Source organism: Cucumis sativus, chromosome 3 (assembly GCF_000004075.3).
Source record: "Cucumis sativus cultivar 9930 chromosome 3, Cucumber_9930_V3, whole genome shotgun sequence".
NCBI lineage: Eukaryota > Viridiplantae > Streptophyta > Magnoliopsida > Cucurbitales > Cucurbitaceae > Cucumis > Cucumis sativus.
In genome coordinates this window covers 28,503,587-28,525,459 of record NC_026657.2, presented here as the reverse complement: position 1 = coordinate 28,525,459, position 21,873 = coordinate 28,503,587, and the positions used below count along the sequence as shown (strand labels likewise).

Genomic DNA, 21,873 nt, shown 5'->3' with positions numbered 1-21,873 from the left:
ATGAAATTAAAATAAGAAAGGAAAAACGTAATATTGTTTTGTTTGAGTCGCAATGTGCAGATTATTGTATGTGTGCTGGCGATCTAAGAAGACCGCCAATATTAGTTTTTCTCTGTTGCAGTGATTAGTTGGCTGTGGGCGCTGTCTTCCCAATCTCCGGTAACCATCTTCTTCTTTGTTCCTTTGTTTGTGTTTTTGCTTATGGGAATTAGGTTTAGGTTCACATTTTGGTCAGGGGCTAGGGCTCGGGTTTGAAATTCCAGATCCCTAGTCTTCTTTCTTTTCTCTTCTCCTCTCATTCCCGCGTCTTTCCAACCTGCACTCACTTTTCCTATTTTTTGTCCTCAGGTGAAGTCAAGAGAGTCCAAAGTTATTCTTCTTCTCTCCTTTCTGGATCCTGCACCTGTCTCTATCGGATTTTAATTTAACCGGAAAATGGATAAGGAAAAGAAGAAGAGAAAAAACAAAAAGAAGAAGAACAAGCAGATTAGAACCTCAGAAGATGAAATGGTTGTATCAGAATCGACTTCCGTGGATGATACTCACCCTAGAAATCGACAGAACGATCAAAATCCAATTTCTGACACACTAATTTCATATCAGCATAGCAGCGGAACAAAAGATGTATGTTTGTGTTCAAATTTAATTGTGGTTCATCACCATTCTATATAATGGGGTGATGTGATTCATCGCTAGCTGCCAGTTGTTGTGGATGACACGAACATGTGCAGTCCCTTCTATTTATTCCTATATCTTATCTTATAAACATGAATAAGCTCTATCTTTGAATCATATGCATACTATCTTACCAAAGACCAGAAAACAACCCTGAAGTAATTGATGTCCTTCTCTCGTCTTTTTAACCAAGGTCTCCGCAGATCAAAAGAAATAAAGACAATAAATCCATTTAATCTAAATTCATTACTGATACAGAACTACATTTAACATGGTTCTTGTAGGCTGTCTTAGAAGAGACAATTGAACATTTGAGAAAGGGAAGTTTTTTGCTTGCACATGAAAAGGCGATGTCATAATTGCACAAAAATTCCACTGATGGCAATAGGGTGCTTTCTTTCCCCTACTAATGCATTTTCTATTTCCTTGCAGGCTAAGCTGGATGATACAATTAAGCATTTACATGAGGAAAACAACATACATATAAAAAGAATGGTAATCAATTTTTGCAAACATTCAAGTACCATCTTATAACTATGTGATTTTTTGTTTTTGAAAATGAAGCTTATAACTAATACTTCTACCTGTTAATTTCTCTGTTTTGTTATCCATTTATATCAATGTTTTATGAAAACTAAAAACTTTTTTTTGTTTTTAGATTTTGTTTAAGAATTCAAGTGTATCATGAAGAAATGTGAAAACCATGGCACAAAAATTCGGAGGGAACAAGCATAAGTTTCTAAATAAGAAAACTAAAAATGAAATCGTTATCAACGAAGCCTCAAGCAACTGATCTATGTGCTTGTTCTTACAGGCTGACTTAGACTTGAAGCTCGTAGAATGTGAGGGTGAAAAATACTCATGGCTTCAAAAAGAGGTATTTTTTCTTAAAGTATCTTTTTCCTATGCACCAATCTAATCATTTAAATTTTAAAGCGGCCATATTTGATTTTCTAAAAGCAGGAGGCACATTGAAGAACATTAACTTTCTTTATTCAAGTGTGAAGTGCCAAAAGAGCAATCAAGGACTTCTTTTTTAAGCCCATAATATGAAAATATAAATAAGATTGTCTCAAATGGAAAACCATAGTATTAAAAATAAAAACAGAGAAAAGTAAAAGAAGTGTCAGCTTTCTAAGACATTATTTAAGAGCAGGCTTTTAGAGAACACTGCATATTTTGTTCACTAATATAAGAAAAATTTGAGACTCAACTTGGCATCTTGAAGGTCTTAGGTCCTAGTTTCGGTCATGCCTGCACACAACATTCATTTTTGCATTACATTACAGTTGATTTGTTTTTGTTATTGTCTTTCTTAATGCATCTGTTGGTTTCTTGTTCTATTCTACTTACCTCTTTAGAAATTCCATTGTTTACAATCTACAGGAAGCGTTAATGGATAAAATTAGAAACTTACAAGAGGACAAGACTGCCTTGGATTTAGAAGGGGTAATAATTTTATGCTACATAATTCCTTCCTCTACCAAGCGATTTTATCGTAACTTATTTTTCAGCTTTCCAAGTTATTTGTTCTATTAGTTTCCCTGATGTTTAATGGCACGTTACTAAATTTCTTCCTTTTGTATCATCTATGAAGGCCAGGTTATTGAACATAATTAAGCTTTTAGAGAGAGATAAAGCTTCATTGATTCTTGATGAGGTAATCAGTGTATTGTTGATGCTTGACAGAGACATGGTGTGGTTTCTCCTCTTTTTTATTTGTAACCCTGTTATGTAAGAAAATAATATTATTTTTTTGAATAAAGGTGCATGATTTTTAATATCATTAAATATGTATTCATTGAAGAGAGAGAGGACAATTTTGTTTCTTCTAAATAGCGAATTTGCCATAATTGTAAATAAACCAAATTGTATCAACGTACCAAACCAAACTGAGTGAACCAAACTAACTAAACTGAACCAGATTGAAAATGGACCAAATTGGGATGAGAAACTGAACCAAACAAAGTGTATTGAACCGAACAGGTTTGGATGACTGAAATCAAACTGATCTAGAACTGAAACCCCCAAGTATTGTAGCTGAGAGGGAGACTTGGATCTTGGCTAGGGGATAGACGACACAAATTTGTAGCAGAATTGAAGCAGGTGTTTTTTTGCGGCAAACAAGCAGAAAACGGGTAGGAATAAAATCCTAGTATATAGCAGCGAGAGAAGAAACAAAGATCTGGTGACGGTCTGTGCTTGAAGTGGATTTGGTGGCGGCGACGAAAACTTGCGAAGCTGAGAAGGGAGCAGTGGACAATATACTCGAGTGGCATTCTGGGAGTAGTATTGGATGTCACATGATAGAAGGATCCAACGATGGTCAGATTTGGGGCAGCGATGCGAGTTGGACATTGAATCTAGGTGGTGGCGGATCTAGGTCGACTGAAGGTTATGGGTTGTGGTCGGTCAGATCTGGGTAAGGGCAAACTGGTATGGACTGAGCTCGAATGCACGTTCTGATTCTATAGATCTGATTGACATGTCATGTGTGGTTGGGTGTAATCTGAAAGAGGCATGCGACTCGGTGTAATCTCGTTGTAGCTCTGGACGGAATAAGAAGGCAGATCTACAACCTAAAATTGGTAGGAATGAAGTGACCTTATCGCACCTGCAATTTGCTGATGATACTATGTTATTTTGTTCTAGAAAAGAGGAGTCCTCCTCACCCTCAATCATATGGTTGCTTTCTTAGAGGGGTTATCTGTTGATGACTAGTCAAATTGGCAGAGGCAAAGGTCAAATAAGGTTGTGGCGGCTAGGGTCCAATCTGTTACAACCTAAGGCTTTGATACCACAATAATTTTATATAACATATCCAATATTCAGACAAGGGGATCCTTTGTCTCCTTTTTTGTTCTTACTCGTTATGGACGTCTTAAGTCGGCTTATAAGCAAAGGGGTTGAAGGAAATATTGTTGAACCTTTTAAGATTGGTAGGAATGAAGTGACCTTATCGCACCTACAATTTGCTGATGATACTATGTTATTTTGTTCTAGAAAAGAGGAGTCCTCCTCACCCTCAATCATATGGTTGCTTTCTTAGAGGGGTTATCTGGTTTGAATATCAATAGAAGCACGTGCACCATCTTTGGTATTAATACAAATATTGTTAAGTTACAAAGTTGGGTGGAGATGTTTGATTGTGAGGTTGGTTCCTTCTCTTTGTATTATCTTGGGTTCCCTTTGGGGGGGCAATCCGAGAGCTATGCCCTTTTGGGACCTGTCTGTGAGAAAATTCATAAGAGCTTGGCAGGCTGAAAAAAAAAGTTTTTCTCAAAAGCTGGGAGAGTAACTCTAATTAGATCTGTTTTAAGTGGAATTCCGGTGTATTATTTGTCGCGTTTCTAGGTTCCTAGTTCAGTTTGTAAAAGCATTGAGAAGTACATGAGAGATTCTCTTTGGAAGGGGGCTGATGAAGGTTATGGTTCCCATTTGGTGAGTTGGGAGATGGTGGGGTGCCTAATGTATCAAGGGGGTTTAGAGATTGGCAACCTTAGAATCCGCAATAGAGCATTGTTGGCTAAGTGGTTCTAACGCTTTTTTCTTGGACCAGATTCTTTATGGCATAGGATTTTTGTGAGTAAACATGGTGCCCATTTCTTTGATTAGACGTTGAAAGGGGGTTTAAAGCACACACCAAATCCCTGAATGATTTTTCCTCTGAGCTTCCTACTTTCTCTCAGTTTACTCGCTGCTATGTGAGGGATGGTAAGGACACGTATTTATGGGAGGATCCATGGGTGGAGGAGAATACCCTTTGCTCTTTATTTCCTTAGCTTTATCACTTATCCTTGTTTAAAAGTTGTATATTTCGGATCATCTGGTTAGTTTGGAGAATTTAATGTCTTTTTCCTTCGTTTTCGTCATAATTTTACCAATAGGGAAGCGACGGCTGTGGCATCTCTCCTTTTTTTGCTTGAGGGGGTGCAACTTTAGGGAGGGGAGAATGGATGTTCGTGTTTGGAATCCTAATTTTAGCAGGGGACCTAGGGGTTACACGTGTAAATCCTTGTTTAGTCTTTTGTTAGATCCCTCTCCCCATACCGAGTTGGTTTTTTACTTGGTATGGAGGGCTAAGGTTCCTAAGAAAGTTAGGTTCATTATTTGACAAGTCTTACTTGGTTGTGTTAACACTATTGATAGGTTTGTTAGGAAGAGGACTTTGCTTGTTGGGCCTTTTTGTTGCATGCTTTGTCAGAAGGTGGAGGAAGATCTTGATCATCTTTTTTGGGACTGCCACTATGCGAGGGTAAGGGTTCGGTGTTAGTTTTGCTGGAATTCAGAGCGTTAGAGTGACGATCGAGGAGTTCCTCCATCCGTTTTTCAAAGAAAAAAGGGGTTTTTTATGGTTGGCTAGGGTGTGTGCTGTTATTTGGGACATTTGGCTGAGAGGAACGATCAGATCTCTCGGGTAGGGAAAGGGAGCATAGTGAGATTTGGTTTTTAGTTAGATTTTATGTTTCGGGCTTTGATTTTGAAGCATTTTTGCAATTACTCCATTGGTTACATTTTACTTAGTTGGTCTCCCTTTTGTTAGTTGGGATGTTTTGACAGGTTGGTTTTTTCTATACGTCCTTGTATTCTTTTATTCTTTCTCAATAAAAGTTGTTTGGTTTCATAAAAAAATAATATATTGAATATTAAGAATAATTGAGAGTACAAATGACCTTTTACACAGGGTAACAAAGAGACCGCAAAGAGACCGCTAAAGGAAAATACATAAATGGAAAATACCAAAAACTAAAATAATAATGAAAAAAAAAATCCATAAACCCAAAATTTTCTTTTAACTATAACCCATCCCTTCAAGCTTTTGGGTTAAGTGATTTATCAGTTTCTTTAATCTCTAACCATATTTGCAAATTCTTCTCTAGCGTCCAACTTCATTTTTGTTTAAATGTTCAATGAACAATTAGGGACTGGGGACATATGGTTTAAAAGGTTTAATATATGCAAAATGATTGATGCTAGATTAGTGATTCACCCATGAGCGAACTAAAATTTTAAAGTTTGCAGATATGTTTTTCAGTTTTTTCTTTTTATTTTTTTTATAAATATTAACATGGGTGGACAAAATTTTGGACATATGTAGCTTGATGATATGTGTAATTTTGGATCCTAAATGGGCTCTCGTTGTGTATTGTCATTACTAGGGATTATATTCTTACTGAAGTATTTTTTTTCCCTTTCACAGAAATCAAGCAGGGAGACGATAGTGGATAAGAACAAGGACATTTCTAGGTTACAGGCACAAGTATGCTGCTTCATTAACTTACGTATTCAACTAATAAATTTCACAAAGTCAACACGAGTGTTATCTCTTTCACTTGCTTTCTAGTTGTGCAAACAGCCACAAAATTTGATTGTGCTGTCAGTATATCACCATGTTCTTTGGAAGAATTAGTAACAAGTTGAATAGGGTCGGGAGGATGTTGGTCGGTTGAACTTGACTTATAGTTATAGTTATCGCGCAAGACCATTTATTTACTTATGGGTACATATGTTCATTCATTTAGGTGCTGCCAACATAGGACACTACTTTTTGTTCTGATGAGGAATTGAATACAAAGTTTGACAGGTTGTGGAGTTGGAAGAACAAAAACGTGATCTGTTGCATGAAAACAAACAACTGACGGGAAAGGTTGCTGACTATCAGTCAAAACTTCTGAACCTTGAGAGGAAAATATCTTCCACTTACATACACTCTTCAGATCGAGTCACAAAGGTGAACTTCTTACTTTCACCTATTAAATGGTCAAACTTCACAAGTTTATTTTTGCATTGAGAATAAGGTCCATTAAATGAAATTCGCAAGATCTGTTGAAATCAAGCTGCTGACAATTCACCTTTGGGAGATAACTTATTGGTCTCCTTTAAGATTTTTTTTTTGGTCCCTTTTTCCTGAGTTATAGTGCGGACGGATAATTGTTTGCTCCTTGTTTACCTCATGTCAATGCATACGGGATGAGCAGGAGATATTGAATTCACAAGTTGATGCAGCTCGTATTCTGGTTGATAAATTGATTACAGAAAATGCAGAGCTTATTGGGAAGGTAATAGCACTTCTCTTGATATCCATAGTGCACATCTGCTATGCTTCCTGATTCCTAGTTTCATTTCGTAATGTTTTACTTTAGTTTGATCTGAACTGACATACATTGAAAGAGGGCATAATTGTTGAACTCCCAGTATCGTGTTTTATGATAGAGTGATATTATATTAGATGCAGAGTAGCTTGATAAAAATCCTTTTCTTAGAGATGTTATAAAATTATGGTTATTGCTTTATCTCGAGGTTAACAACTCACGTTCGATATTCTTAGGTGAATGAATTATTTGTTGAGCTTCAAAGAGTTACGAAGACTGAGCTACCTTCAGGCGTGGTACCTGACCAGATGGCTACAGAAGCTACTGACACTACCACTTTCAACGAATCTGAGCCTCCCGTAATTCTGAATAGTGTCACATCCGGTAAAAGTTTGGATGCATTAAAATCTGTTTCAATTCACAGCCATAGCATTGGTGGCGATTTTGTGGATCTGGGTAGCGATTTTATGGCTTCAGAGGCTTCAATGCCTATGGCGGCTGGAGAAATCGAACAGATTCAGTTGCATCAATTTGAAGATCAGAACGGGACCAGAGAACTGCCAGCTACAGAGATCGATGAGAAGGATGTGTTGCTTTCAGATGCTCCTTTGATTGGGGCTCCTTATCGGTTGATATCATTCATGGCCAAATACGTAAGCGGTGCTGACTTGGTTGGCAAAAGTTGATTGCTATGGAATCCTATTTTTGAATCATCCGGGAGCTCAAGTATGAATTACTCTTTTTATACAGAAGTTATGTTTTTACGCGAGATATAAAAGGAAGAAAGCAACCCCAGGTATTAAAACCAAAGCTGAGGATAGATGACTTGCGTCAATTGATTTTTTAAAGCCATTCTTTCCAATGCCTAATTATTATGCACTTCAAAACCCACCATTTCATGTTCTAAGAACTTTTCAGACCCCATCTTCACGTAATATGAGCTAATTAATAAAATTTTATCTTATATACTGTGTAATATTCTTATAAAAATGAGAAAACAAGTCTATGACTAGCAGTTTTTTAGATGGGACAATGACATTTATGACACTTTAGATCAAAATAATAGTTAATTTAAAAATAAAATCTAATAGTTGTATTTGTATATACACACATAACTTGTGCATTACCTCGACTAAATCTCACGAAAAAAATCTCTAATCCTATCATGTTTGAATTTCACATTAACTTCTAGGATATTAGATTTCTTGGTATTTGGTGTAATGAGGTTGATTTGGACACTGAATTTTGTCGTTCATTTGTCTGGTCTAAGGATACCCTTTAAATAATTGTTCCTGTAGGTTATTTGTGATATTGGACACTTGCTATTTGTTACTTTGGTCATGACTGTCGTACTATGTTGCTCACAAGATCCTTGCGTCCTGCATGCCTGAGTAAAGAAATGTCGCCAAATATGCATCTTCATGCATCACGAATAATAGCTAGTCAAACATCCAGGAAAACTCACTCATTGAGAATATGAACAGGAAATGTAGAATCCAGTGGTACATGGAATGCCCAACTCTGCGAAACTGCCACTAGTACCCTGCGCACTTGCTTTGGCAGTCCCTTCCTCTCCTCCCACGTGTCCCCTTGCTTCCATCAATCATTTGTGCTAATGCTTAGTAACATGAAATTTGATACAATAAAATTGAAATTCTGTGAGCATTGCATGTGCAAGAAGTAACCTAGTAGTATTTTCAATGAGTTTTGAAGTTTCTTGGAGGATTATATTCTAAATTTTTATTGAATGTTTGTCTAATAAAAAGTCTGTTGTGAAACCAGTTAGCATTGAAATGTGGAATGGAAATGGTGAAGGAATGAATACCAACCCCAAGCCACTTACAGTATTAAAATTGCAAGAGCTATTAAGACCACCATGTTAGTCAAAGAAGTAGTTTGACATGAACTTTCATCCACAAAAAAAAGTAGTAGGTTCGAATCTCATAAGCTTCTATTGTTGTACTGTAAAGTTGAACTAAAAAGAAGACTATTTAACCAAAGGAAATTCAGTGCTGTTTAGCAGTCCACTGACGTAAATTGTGTACCATAAAATAGGAGGGAGAAATGGCTTCTCCTTGAGTGCAAAGCAAAGGACATAGTCGATAAAGAGATATCAGGTGGTGAAGGAATTGGTTAGTTTGGGAATGGAATGACCATCAAAGGATGTCTCCGACATCAATACCATGACGTTTGAGCTTCAGCTGCTCATGTAGGAGAAAATATCAAATCAAATGAAAGTGACAGCAGTTTCCATATTTGCTCTGTGTTGTGATATTCTCCTCCGATCAAATCAAATCAAAGAGTGGGCATTGACTGGCCTGTTGGGTTTAGTTTATCATAGAGTTGGAGAGGCAATGTCGTTGGAATGGCCATTCAACACAGTTTTATATTTGTGCAGTAAAGCGAAACTATAAAAAAAAATGAAGAAATGTGCGATGCCAACTAACTACTCACGAGTTGCTAGTCCTACCTAACATAAATTGCAATTCAAAGGATTGTCTTGGGAGCTTGACTTAGCTTTGGCACAAGGATCTGAATTCACCATTGCTAAGTGCGAGTGTCATCAAGTAAATCCGCCTCTCGAGTCACAAAATACTTTTATTTTGCCATCAACATACAATCAAAGAAACAGTAGAATATATCAGTCTCTCCAACAACGCCTTGTAAAATCTGCGTTCCTTTAGTGAATATTACACATTATTTAAAAGTAACTAACACAAGAATAAATCCAATAATTATATTCAGTGTATGTGACAGAACGACCTCACCAGATAGAAACCCCCCAAACAAAAATACACAATCTTTACTCACTAAAACCTCTCTCTCTCTCTCTCTCTCTCTCTCTCTCTCTCTAAAAATAAAAATGAGGAAAACAAAAAGACATCTCTTTCTGTTGTTTCAAAAATAAATAATAAATAAACTAAAAAAAAAAAAGAATATTGACCATCCAATTTTGTAGTTATGTTGAACCCTAACCTGTTGGCAGGCATTTCAGTGATCAATTTGCATAATAGAGAGGAAAAATGTATTGGACGGTGATGTGAGCTCTCAGCGACCAGTTTTTGCACGCTTCATCCCGCTTGAATTGAAAGGAGAAACACTACCGCTGGGGCCAGGACTCTCTTCTCTGAAATTTGAATTCAGCATGGCTAATTCACGCAATTGTTGTCTTTTGATATAATCATTTGGCTCGTCCTGCGTAACATTTAGATTGCATCACTCAAGGAGAACAATTTCTTTTTACCTTAACAAGAATGATTCGTCAGAGTTGCATGAACCATCCACCTCTACCCTACTGACAGACAAAGCATTTCATCTTTCAGAGTTTAGACAACCAATCACCCTTTCATTCTTCTGATCCCTTCTACTCCTATGAATCTAAAAACACTTCTTGGACTGCAGGCATCAGCCATGAATTGGGTTTGAGTTATGCTCATATATCTAGTTTCTTCCAAGGATACCTAAACCCCTGTAGCTTAACCCAAGGACATGTTTCTGTTAACATATATTGCATATAATGAAACTATCTATGCACTGACCAAAAAGTGGAATGGAATGCAACAAATAACGGATCATCTATTGGGCCCATCCCTATCATAAACAAAATTAAACTTGATAAGAATTAGGTTGGAAAGTAATCAGTACCACGGGTTTGAGTAGTTCTTCTATAATTTCCTGTGCCTGTCTCAGCCTGATATCAATGATATTGGCTGGTAAATCAGCCTCAATTAGGACATGCAGTGGTTCGTTCAGATGTTCATAACCAAGTCTTCCTCGGAGTTTCTCTTCCTTGAAGAGTTTAAAACAGTCATAGATAAAGAAATGATATCCAGATAGCCCATTATTAAACATAAGCAGTTACTGCTATGACTATCAAACACAATAAGAAACACCCAATGGAAAAAAAATTAAGTGATCACTTAGAGTCAGCAATTTACTCAAGTGTTTCATCCAAGCAATTTCACCTAAAATACCTTCTCTGGATCTTTAATTGACCCCTTTCCTCTGATATACACGCGACATCCAGTAGTAGCTTCTACCCGCTTCAGAGAATTGCCTCTCGGTCCAAGAAGCCGTCCAACAAAATTGAACTGCCATCCAAGAACAAGACAAATTAAAGTTTAAAAAAATCCGCATTCTGAAAGGATTTTAGAAACCACATACAGAGACACTTCTTTATTGAATTACATTCGGATATGTGTCCACTGGAATTTCCAACCGCAAAATCCTCTTTACAGTAAATGAACTAGGGCTTGCAGGAGCACCTTGCCAGTCCATTGTCATTCCAGGATTTCCACTTAACCTTGGCTGTGAAAAGGAAAAAAAAAAAGTAACATCGGTGGTCATATTGATTGTTTCTTCTTCTATTTTTTAAAAATAATAATAAGCTAAGACATAAAAGTTAAAAAAATTTGGGTTGTAGGCATCCTATATAACAAAAGGGAAACTTCTGGAAAGCTTACAAGTCAAGGTAAATGTTACAGACATGATGGAAGTTTCTACTACCTTCCCATGATCCCAAGATAACAATTTCATATCAAGTTCAAACAATTTTTCTGATTATGGAGAGAAATAATAAGCATACTGCATCAAAATATGGAATTAAAGAATTAAGATGATATAAGTCCCCAACTCCACATCACTGTGAAACCTGTGGCATTTTGCAGTGATTCTACGGATTGGTTTATTATGCCGAAATACTTTTCTTTCATGCTTGTGAGCAATGAGAACTTTGGTGTTTAACTTCAAAAATTAAACAACCCGAGAAACTGTCTAGAATATTTGCACCATTATTAATAACTTATGACTCATTCAAGAAAACGTAGTGGCAGAATGTTAGCACGATTATAGTACAACTTATGGATTTTATACATACATAGGAAGCGAATACTTTATTGAATCCAATCAAAGTGAGCAAATACTTAAAGCTTTCGTACTTGTTTGAAAGTAAAACAAGAATGCTATGTATAGATACCCCTTTTAGCTCCCAGTCCCAAAACCCTTTTTTAATTCAATCCTAGGTCCAGAAATTATAAGATATACTTCCTAAACAACTTGTGAGTTTGATCACTTAAGATGCTATCCAACCAGGCCCATGATTAATATGTAGGGGGTCAGGAATGTGAAACAAGCAAAACGGAACAGAGGAACTGTTTGTATTTTACAAATTGTTTTTTGCTTTTTTATCAAAAACATAAGTTCAGTGAAAACATATTTATTTAACTGTTTTTTAAAGATGGTTTTCTTTTTCTCCTTTCCTATTGCTTGTTCTAGTGAGTGCGGTATGCCCTATTTAGGAGAACAACAAATTTTCTTCCATTGAAAACAAAAGCTTGTAAATAGTTTTCTAATAATTATTAAAGTTTTGTTTTGGCAACTTGTGCACAATCCCCAAAGCAATTATGCTGAACTACTTTGCATAGTAAACTGCCAAATCCTAGGTTGTGCACTATGCAGCCTAGAGAGGATTAGACTAAAGGACATAGAAGCAAATTCTGCCAATCTAGCTAGACAGATTCACACACAAATTCACTCCTATGTAAACTAAGTAACAGCCACTTCCGTGAGGGAAGAAGAAGAAGGAAGCTAAGGATCATATAATTGTAGGAAGTTCCCAGAAATTGAAATTTTCTTAGCCAAGCACTTAATAAGTTAAGGACAGTACGTTATTATAACTCTAAAACGTCAAAAGCTATTGAGCATTATAGCTGGCATGTAATTTCTAACTTAGAAAAGTTTCAACCAAATAAAAAGCAAACATGAAGCACCGGAATCTTGCGATCGATGATCTGTTCAAATAAGTCTAGCAAATTCACAATTGAGAAATCCAGAGAAAGTCTAAACAACTTACCTCCTGAGGAAGTCCATTCCAGCTGCCAAAACCTGTGCCAGAAATATTTGACACAAGGTTAGAAGAAGCCATTGGACTGGGGCTTCTATGTCGTAATCTCTCAAATTCACTAAAACCTTGGTTGGACATCATTCCGGAAACCCGCAAAATCTCTGTACACATAAAGTAACTTGTCATATGAAAAATCACTATAACCTTTGGTCGGACATCATTCCAAGAACCTGCATAAAGGAACTTATCATATGTAAAACAAACCCAGAGTTCCAAAGTTTAGAATGTGACAAAGTAAAAAACGTGGATTAGCAGAGTCAAACATATCATACCAGGTTACTTCTCCATCGATTGAGAAAAGACTTGATATGTATTACTGTCTAGATAGGCTTCTGAATATTTAGTTAGATTTCTATGTAAGGTAACTGAATGCTTCAGAGGTCTGAAGCTCTGGTCAGCACAACATGCCTCGTATTTCATTAATATTTATGCCTTACCTTATCATATGTAATAGGGATTGTACGGGTAAGTGGACTTCCGTAAAAAGTTTGTCTTTTTTCTTCTTCTTATTCCTTGGTTAGAAAATAACTGTTAAATAATATTTTAAGGAAATAATGTGATTGAGTGTGATAGTGAAAAAATTAAATGAGATGCATGCAATGGCTCCTGGGATGGCTTAATGAATCGGTGTTAGAGGAGATCCTTCTGAAAGAGAGAGAACATTTTGTGGCAAGCAAGTTTCTTGATCACTAATTGGAAAATTGATCGAGGAGGAAGAGAATTTTTTTTTAAAGATGTGAAAGTTTCTTGGGAGGAGATGGATAGGAACCCAATCATCTTAAGATTGAAAATAAGGTAATAAGAAAGAATTTATTTTATAATATAGAAGAAAGTTACATTGGTTATATAGCATTTCAAGAGGATATCACTCTCTCACGAAACTACTACCCAAAATTCGGCCTACAGACCCTGAAGTCACTCCATAAACTTGTAAACAACTCACATAACTACATTCTTAATAATTCTCTCACTATTTCTCCATTAGCACTCTTTAACTGATCTAGATTGTAGTTAAATTTAATGCCTGAGCCTTCTATCGTGACTTTTTCTGCTTGAGAGCATGGTAAAAGCCACAACATTTTGAGAAAGGGCGAGTTAGAGTAAATAACACCAGTTGCATAAATGCTTTAAGGGAAAAAAAAAGTTCGGTTTAAAGCAACTAACAAGTAACAACAGATGAAATGCAAAACCTGACATGACTTTTTAAAGCTGTTACGGTATTCAAAGTCTACCTCAAGACTCGGTAACAACTAAAGCAGAGTAATTGGTAAAAGAATATTTCAACCTTTTCAAATAATAAATGAAATACCAAATATAAATTGAAGGTGAATCTTGAAATATTAATAAGAAGCATTTTGAGTTTGAGATTATAAAGCAGAGCGTTGCTGATGCGTGGTGGAGATGTAAGTAATGGGCAATGTGGTTAAAATAGACCTTGCAATCGACTTAGAACTATAAATCTCCGATTAGATATGTGTAAGCAGTTAGTAGATTTAAAAAAGGCAGACGATTTTAGAGAGGGCAAGAATCTGGTTGTCATGGAGAACCAACTCTCAAGGGAGGAAAATTGGAGATGGAAAAAGCATGATGATATATATACATGCGTTAAGAAATTGAAAAAAGAAACAACAAAAGAGGTGCGGTAAGAAGTTATAAGGAGGAAGCAGCAGGCATAGATTGGATGGTGCGATCTAAATATAGGAAAGTATAGTTGCGGTGAGAGAGAGTGGAGTCGTAAAAGAGAAAAGAAAAAGAAAAGTAGACCTTGATTTAAAAGTCGGCTACAAATAGGAAGGATTTGCATGAAGGGTCCGAGTTTCTGATGCTCGGCCAACAGCTCCGACAGGTACTGGCTAAAGAAGATCAGAAGAAGATAATCACAAGGGGGATGGGGAGAAGGTGGGGAAGAAAAATAGATGGGATGTTGGGAGTAGTGAGTAGAATGAAAGAATGAATCTGGGATGGATACCTGTCAGCATCACCGCTGGTTCTAATCTGAGGGGAAGCAGCTCTTGCAGGAGAGAAGTTGGGATTGTACAAACCTGACATTACTTGGGTTGCTTTCTTTCTTTTAATTATTCGGAATCTGAGGCAACAAAAGAGTAGGAATAGGAAGATAGAGTTTTCAGGTGTGTTGTTGATGCGGAAGAAAAGAAAGAGGACAGAGGCACCAATAAAGGTAAGGGGAAAGAGAGAGAGAAAGAAGAAGGGGGAGTGCTCGCGAGTGAGAATTTGCAGAAACAAGGGCAAATTCATTTCTTTTTTTTTAAATAATTATATAAAAGGTATAATTAATAAATTTTACCGACGGAAACGCAATGCAGTGTTGTGTGTATTCACCGTTTGAGAGACAAAATTGTGAGAGACAAAAGTAAAACCAAATAATTGAGAGAGAAGAAGAAAATGAAAAATGAGAGAAACAACCGGGAAGAGGTGGAGTGGAGGGTGTCGGACAAACTGGCGCATCTTTCCAAGGAAGCTAAATTTAAGGTGCTAAAAGATTTCCCAATTTTTGTAATGCCACACACTCGCACACTCCCACACTCCCACACTCACACACTCGCACACTCAACACACACTCACCTCTTGCCTCTTTTAAACTTTTACTCTGCCCCTTACGTTCTTTTATCCAACTTTTTCTTACACGCCTTACCCATGCAAACCTTCAAATTTAATTGGGCCTCCCCTGCCTTGGCCCAAAATACAACTATCCCTGCAACAACTAATAATACCAACATTTAGACCATTCAAAACCACACGGTAACAATCACATTTAATTTTCAAATTATTAGTTTATCATACTCAATAATTTCTTTTGTAGTAATTTTGATATTGATCAAGTCGTTCCTAAACACTTCTTTGTCACAAACATTCCAAATATTGATTGTTTCTTAACAAGAACGCCACAATCAATGAAGATGTATTGTTTGTTTTAAGTCCACGTTTTGATATAGTGAGGTTGTGAAGAAATAAGCTAAAATAATTACTAAGTACAAGTACTATGCATTTTGAGAAAGGAGTATGTGTTATGACTAGGCGATACAGGAAAATGAAATCATAAAGTTGATCATTTTCTCGAAGTTCTCTACATTTTTGCCTAACTTAGGGTTAGTAGAAATCCTAAACCCTAAACCCTAAACCCTAAACCCTAAATCCTAAACTCTATAGTTTGTAAATCTTTTAATTTATTCTACTACCTTTAAAAATGTCACTCAAATTTACTTCACCATTACACATAACAAAAACAATAATAATATTTTGACCAATGTTCTTAGTTTTAAAATTTTCCTTTTATTTATTAAAGTTACGATAAAACACTAAATTTTTTTATTTTAATTTAAACGTCAAAATCTAATTACTTAGTTTTAAAAACTAAAAAATATTAAAAGAAAGAAAATCGAAAATTATCTCGGCGGTCCGATATTCAAACGATGGGATTCCTGACCCACTCTCCTGAACGAAAAATGGGATGAAAATTCTTCACGGAGACGGGAATCCCCCACCCCATTGCCAACCCTACGCTAGCCTCACTAAAGCACTAAGCCCCTCCACTTGTTTAGGAAAAGAAAGCGCTTCCATGCACCAACACCTCCTTGGTACTTTGTCACTTTGTTTTAATGGATGAGATCACACAATTGGTTATTTTAATTGTTTTATATCTAATTTTGTATCCAAAAGCAACAATGTGTAGTTGAAGAGAATAGTGAAGTTGAATCAATTGGAAGAAGGTATCATTGATTGTCGGTTGTAAGTGTGCTTTTTAGCGCAGTTGATGTCAAGTTTTGTCATATTGCAATTATTTTACAACCTAAATCACATTCCATAGTAAACTAAACAAAACAATAATGAGAGGAAGAAAATGAAGGTAAAAAAGTGGTTTAGAGGAGAACGAGATGTATATATTTATTGATTGCAGCGGAAATAAGAAGAGTCCGCAATATTTGAGATGACAAAGAGGCATAGGCATTGGGGATAAGTTACAGAGAAGGCAGACCCAGGGGGAGGAGGGTGAACATGAATTAATTATGAAATAATAATAATGTGGATTCTTTCGAGCATGAACTAATTAACCAATGATTGGTTATTGATAATACAATAGATGGTTGAAGAGGAGGAAGAATATTGGGTGTGGTTGACGAGTTGCACAGAGAAGGCAAAGCAAAGGAGGAGAAGAAAATAAAAATATGGAAAGGGGATGAGACGATGATCGATGAGAGAGCCGAGAGAGGTGTTTGGATTGGGAGGGTGGAAACAGAACAGAACATGGAACGGCGAGCGAATCAACAACTCCGGACGATAACACTGCGCATCATGTCCTTGAATTCGAAGAAATCAACCCGGCCATCCTGATTGCGGTCAACCGACAAAATCATCTTCTGAACCCTATCGATCTCATTCCCCTCCGCCAATCTCAGCTTTCTTAGAACCACTTGGAGTTCGGTGGCGGATATGTAGCCATCTCCATCCTCGTCGAATACCCTGAATGCCTCCGATAGATCTGATTCTTCCTGCGACATCGACGACATGCTTGTTTCCCTCTTCTCATCCTCGTCCTCATCCTCCACCATTCCCCCGAAATACGTGTCATTTAGCGACTGGTGCAGGGCTGCAAAGTCTTCGAACCTAAGACCCTCATTTCCCGGTTCGATGAAGGAGTTGACCGTCGAATCCAGCTCCGATTCATCAGCATCCAACCCAAGAAGCCCCAGAGCTTGACCCAGCTCGTCCGTCGTTATCATCCCGTCCCCGTTCTTATCGAACATGTCAAATATGCGACGCAGGCGAAGGGAGTTCAGGCTCGGGCACCGAAGCCTGAACGAAGAAGACAAAGAAGAGGGTTTCTTCGTCAGCCGGGGTCGGGGAACATCTGAGGCCACCGCTTCCATTTCCAAGATTTCGGATAAACGAATCAAACAACAGGATTTGAGGGATGAGGCCGAGAGGGGATTTGATTTCGTTTTTTTTTTTTTTTTTTCGTTTAGACAAATAGGAGGATGGATACACAGGAGAATTTGAAGGAAGCCGTCTTCACATTCTCATCACCCGCTGCCATTAATTATAAAATAAATCTTAGGGGATCTAGCTTGTGGTCAAGCTCATCCATTTCCTTCTTTCTTCGAATGGGAAGGTATTAAGAAATAAAATAGAAGGCTTAAAAATAACTAAATGACATGGGCCATTTGCGTATGGAACATGGACCGTGTCCTTGGGGGGGGTAAACGTTTGAAACATGGTGTGTGCTTGTTTGGCGGGCGTTCGCGTTGGAACCTCAACACGGCTGCACCACCGCACAACCACCACCTTTGGTCAATACTATATATACCACGCCTCTTTCTCTCTCTCTCTTTTTTTCTTTTTTCTTTTTAATATAATGATAATTCAACTACTTGCAAAACTCCAAATCATATTTTATTTATTCATTCGAAACCGCGTTAAGAGGAATGGATCAACTCAATCGCCCTCCCTACTTGACTTCACCCCCCCACCCTTGTACATCCATCCAAGACTTTTCAAACCCACTTCTTAATTTTGAATCACCCCCAACACTCAGAAAATAAGCAAAAACTGATATTCTATACCTTCCTTTTTAAATCCACGCTAAATTATTAAAAAAATTACACACAACTCTAAACTTTCTAAACTTTTTAAAATATCTTTAAATTCTAACTTACCTCAATTAGTTATGTATAGAAATCTTACTTTTTTAAAAAAATCAAAATACAAATTTTGTAGTTAAAATATAAAAATTCCACCCTCTCACATAATTCAAACATAAAAATTTCTTCTTACAACATATTAAAACACCCATTAGACAAATAAAAAAAAAGTTGACTATTAACCTACAACTTCGTTAAAATATTTTAGTTCTACAATCTCTTTAGTGCTTATATTATTTTATTTATTCTTATTAGAGTGTGAATTTCATACATTTAATTATTTCCCTATTTATTATTTTAGTATGTTTTAGGTACAAATTTTTATTTTAAAAATTTTGAAATTTTATGATTTTATCTTAAATTTTTTGTTTTTATTTTGGTTAATGAGAAAATTGGTGTAAAATTTGGATCAACTACGGTGTTTTTTTAATTCTAAAAGTATTTGTCAAATTTTTCAATAGTTTAAGGAAGTTTTTTAAACAAAAGTAGCACAATGAGTAGAGTAGTTTTCTATTCATGTATATTTCACTGTTTTGGTATGATGCCTGTTACATATCAATTCTGATGTAAAACCCAAACGAATGGAATATAATTGTATCCCTGTTCAACACTCTTCTTGACTGCTTTCCTCAAAATTCAACATCAAAATCACTTTACTGGCTACCTAAAAACTTTCTTTAAATAAAAAATTAATTGCATAAATAAACTTGGTGGGATTTGACTCCCTGAATAATTTTATTACTTCATGAATCGTGTAATGCTTGACATTTAAAACACATCGGTTTCTATAATTGCTAGACTTCTATCAGTATGTATCACTTTTTATTTCTTTAAATGTTATGTAATGTGTCGAACATATCTTGTAGCATGTCAACTTGTATTGCCATGTAAAAATGTAAAATGTAATGCATGAAAAGCTTCCAATCCGTAGAAGGAGGCTTAATTAGTTAGCAGCTAAGAGCAGAGTCCCTTCAAGAGAATTTATATGTTTTAGAGCATAATTGTTGAAGTTGTGAAATTTTCAATAGAAGATATGTTGATAAACTTATGTTATAAAAGTTTTTTGATACATAAATTGTAAATAGTTTTGACATATTTTTCTATAATTAAAAAAACCTGAATTTTTTTATTGCTTTTTTAAGTGCTGTGTTGGAGAATAAGTAATAATACTAAAAGTTTTAAATATATTTACCTATACTTTTATATCATATGCAAAAGTGTGTGTGTGTGTGTATATATATATATATAACAATTTCAAGTTAAACTATTTTAGGTACAACCCAAATTGGGTCGAGCGTTCATTGGGTTATTCGAGTAGTGTTAGAATCTATTTCATCCATAAACTGAAGTTGAGCTAAAGTTACAAAATTACATATTATAGGCTATATGAGAGATTGAAAACAGGTTGATATTAAATCTTTTGAAAGAAGTCTTTGTCAAATGCATGCACAATATCTACAAGCGGTAAAGAAAATTGCACTGAGCTCGAGACAATGTGTGAAATTTTTCCAACTTTTACTACTTATAAGGAGTGTGCACTTGGCGTTGAACTAGTTCATTTCAAAACATTTTCAATTAAGGCAACACATTTTCAGTCGATTAAGCTCTTGTTGTGGTTGTTAGAAAACAAAATTTCAACAATCCCTCCCTTAGAAAACCTGATCTTTATGTTCACTTATCGTTTTTTAGATTAAGGTTGACTGCAACAATGAATGCACAATCAGCTTACCATGTATTATAATTTCTCATATTTTCTTTGTGTTTATTGTAAAGTATGCCATTTATTTGAGAATTGTCCTTATAACCCTAACTCGCTCCTTATGGTCTATAATTATAGGGATCCGGAGCAAGATAGTCAAAAGCTTGTTCAATTATTATCAATATGCTCATGAAGGAATGAAGAAACAAATAACTCCAGAAGTGTAGTACTAAACATCAACATTGAAAAGCTTTTATAGGAATATATGACAAATAATGTTGTATTGATGTAAGGCTAAGTTGCATCTAATACGAAATTTGGAGATCTAGATTAAACAAATTGCAAATGAATAAATAAATAACCCACGAGGAACCATGCTTAACAACACACATAGACTTTGAAATAAGTAGAAAAATAGCAACTTGAGGTGCATTTGGAAATGGGTGTGAATGCGAAGGTCCTGAACTACTGGAAGAAGTAGAAAGCTCATTTCAGCAAGTGAAAACATAAAGGTTCTGGAAGAGAGCGAATATATAAAAGAAAAACCTAAAAAAGAAAAAGGAAGAAATAAAAGAAGAAAAGATGAAGAAGAGAAGAGAAGAATATAATCCTAATTAGGAAGTTGGCATTGAGTCATGCAATTTCTCAATTGCAACTTCGAAACAAGTGATATTCAATAGGCTCTAGAAAGTGGAACTCCCTAATGAAATGAAAGGGTGTTCTATGATTGGTCTATTCCACACCACCACAACCATCAGGTTTACATCCTAAAGAGTTGTTTTTTAGTTCTCTATTTAAAAGAAAAAAAGAAGAGAAGATCGAAGAAAGGAAGATGTGAGAGAATGGGCTAACAGAGATTACAAAAAAGTTTTGGTGAAGAGGGACTGAGACACCCACATTCTAAAATAGAAGAGTTGTGGAGGAAGGAGGTTGTAATTACTAAGTATAAGGCTTAAGCTTTTTGAGGAAAGGTTTAAGGATTCGGTGATTTGAAGAGAGGGTTGTGTTCTAGCTAGGAGGCACGAGGAAGGTGTAGTCATGCATTCTGGCTAGTTAATGGGAGGAAGGGTAAGTTGAGTTTTCAGGTAAGTGAGAAATGAAAGAAAGGAAATTTAAGAGGGCCTACTAATTTAGATTAGTCAATAAGTTACATGATGAGTTAAAATTTAAACGTGATTAAAGGATATATTAAACCTACACGTGTAATTAGTTACAAAGAAGGAGCTGACAAGTTAATATGAGTTTAAAGATGACTAATCTGGTTTAGGATTAGTATAAATTAGTCTTGTAAGCTCAAAGGAAAAGTTATAAGGAAGTTCTAAGCAAAGTTCGGTAAAAAGAAGTCCGAACGACAAGAGAAAAGAGAGGACTAGGCAATAAGAAGGAGAGGAGAAGTCCAAACAACAAGAGGGAAGAGAGGATTAGGTAACAGGAAGGAGAGAAAGAGTAATGAAAATTTAAGCTTTGTGAGCGACCTTTGTTCAAAGAAAGAACGGAGATTTTCAAAACTTTTCTTTCAAAGTCCTATTATGGTGTGAATAGCTAGTGAAACTCAAAAAGAAAAAGGAAAAAAGAAAAGAAAGGAAGCTGAAGATCTAGATTAAACTTCATCGCATTTGAGTGGTTCAAGCTGAAATGTACATGCATGTTATATGTGTGTGTGTGTTTGATGTCTCTTATTTTTGGAGTGTTGTGTTTATACCGCAAAGTGTCACAATCCTAGCCTTTCAAACTCGGGACAGACTATTGTGTGACACTTGTTTTAACCCGATGAACAAGTCAGCCGATCCAAATTCGAAAGTCACGGACAAAGTCGACGTATGACATAACCTTCATTTACGTTCTTGA

The 21,873-nt window shown here is 36.1% G+C and overlaps 3 protein-coding genes across 4 annotated transcripts; 1 reads left to right on the top strand and 2 right to left on the bottom strand.

Annotated features, from left to right (window-relative positions):
* On the top strand, positions 1–7,790 carry LOC101221440. Its single transcript, XM_004137623.3, has 10 exons — positions 1–159; positions 349–624; positions 1,108–1,170; positions 1,490–1,552; positions 2,062–2,124; positions 2,273–2,335; positions 5,876–5,935; positions 6,260–6,406; positions 6,654–6,734; positions 7,004–7,790. Exons 2-10 carry the CDS (start codon positions 436–438, stop codon positions 7,451–7,453), a joined length of 1,179 nt encoding a protein of 392 aa, XP_004137671.1. The 5' UTR covers positions 1–159; positions 349–435; the 3' UTR covers positions 7,454–7,790.
* A 967-nt stretch (positions 7,791–8,757) lies between these two features.
* On the bottom strand, positions 8,758–15,214 carry LOC101221205 (KH domain-containing protein At3g08620). Of its 2 annotated transcripts, XR_004215294.1 has the most exons (8): positions 14,639–15,214; positions 14,434–14,522; positions 12,619–12,770; positions 10,956–11,075; positions 10,742–10,858; positions 10,413–10,556; positions 9,744–9,962; positions 8,758–9,362 (listed from the first exon to the last, which is right to left on the bottom strand). XR_004215294.1 is itself a non-coding variant. In XM_004137622.3 (7 exons), the coding sequence occupies exons 1-7, from the start codon at positions 14,923–14,925 to the stop codon at positions 9,816–9,818; spliced, it is 1,056 nt and encodes a 351-aa protein (XP_004137670.3). In that variant the 5' UTR covers positions 14,926–15,213; the 3' UTR covers positions 9,415–9,815. The 2 variants fall into 2 exon arrangements, 1 of the variants encoding a protein (XP_004137670.3); XM_004137622.3 differs by lacking the exon at positions 8,758–9,362 and having other exon boundaries at positions 9,415–9,962; positions 14,639–15,213.
* Positions 15,215–16,385: 1,171 nt separating this feature from the next.
* Positions 16,386–18,031, bottom strand: LOC101220738 (calcium-binding protein CML42). The gene has a single exon (XM_004137620.3). It carries the CDS (start codon positions 17,553–17,555, stop codon positions 16,950–16,952), a length of 606 nt encoding a protein of 201 aa, XP_004137668.1. The 5' UTR covers positions 17,556–18,031; the 3' UTR covers positions 16,386–16,949.
* Positions 18,032–21,873: the final 3,842 nt, after the last annotated feature.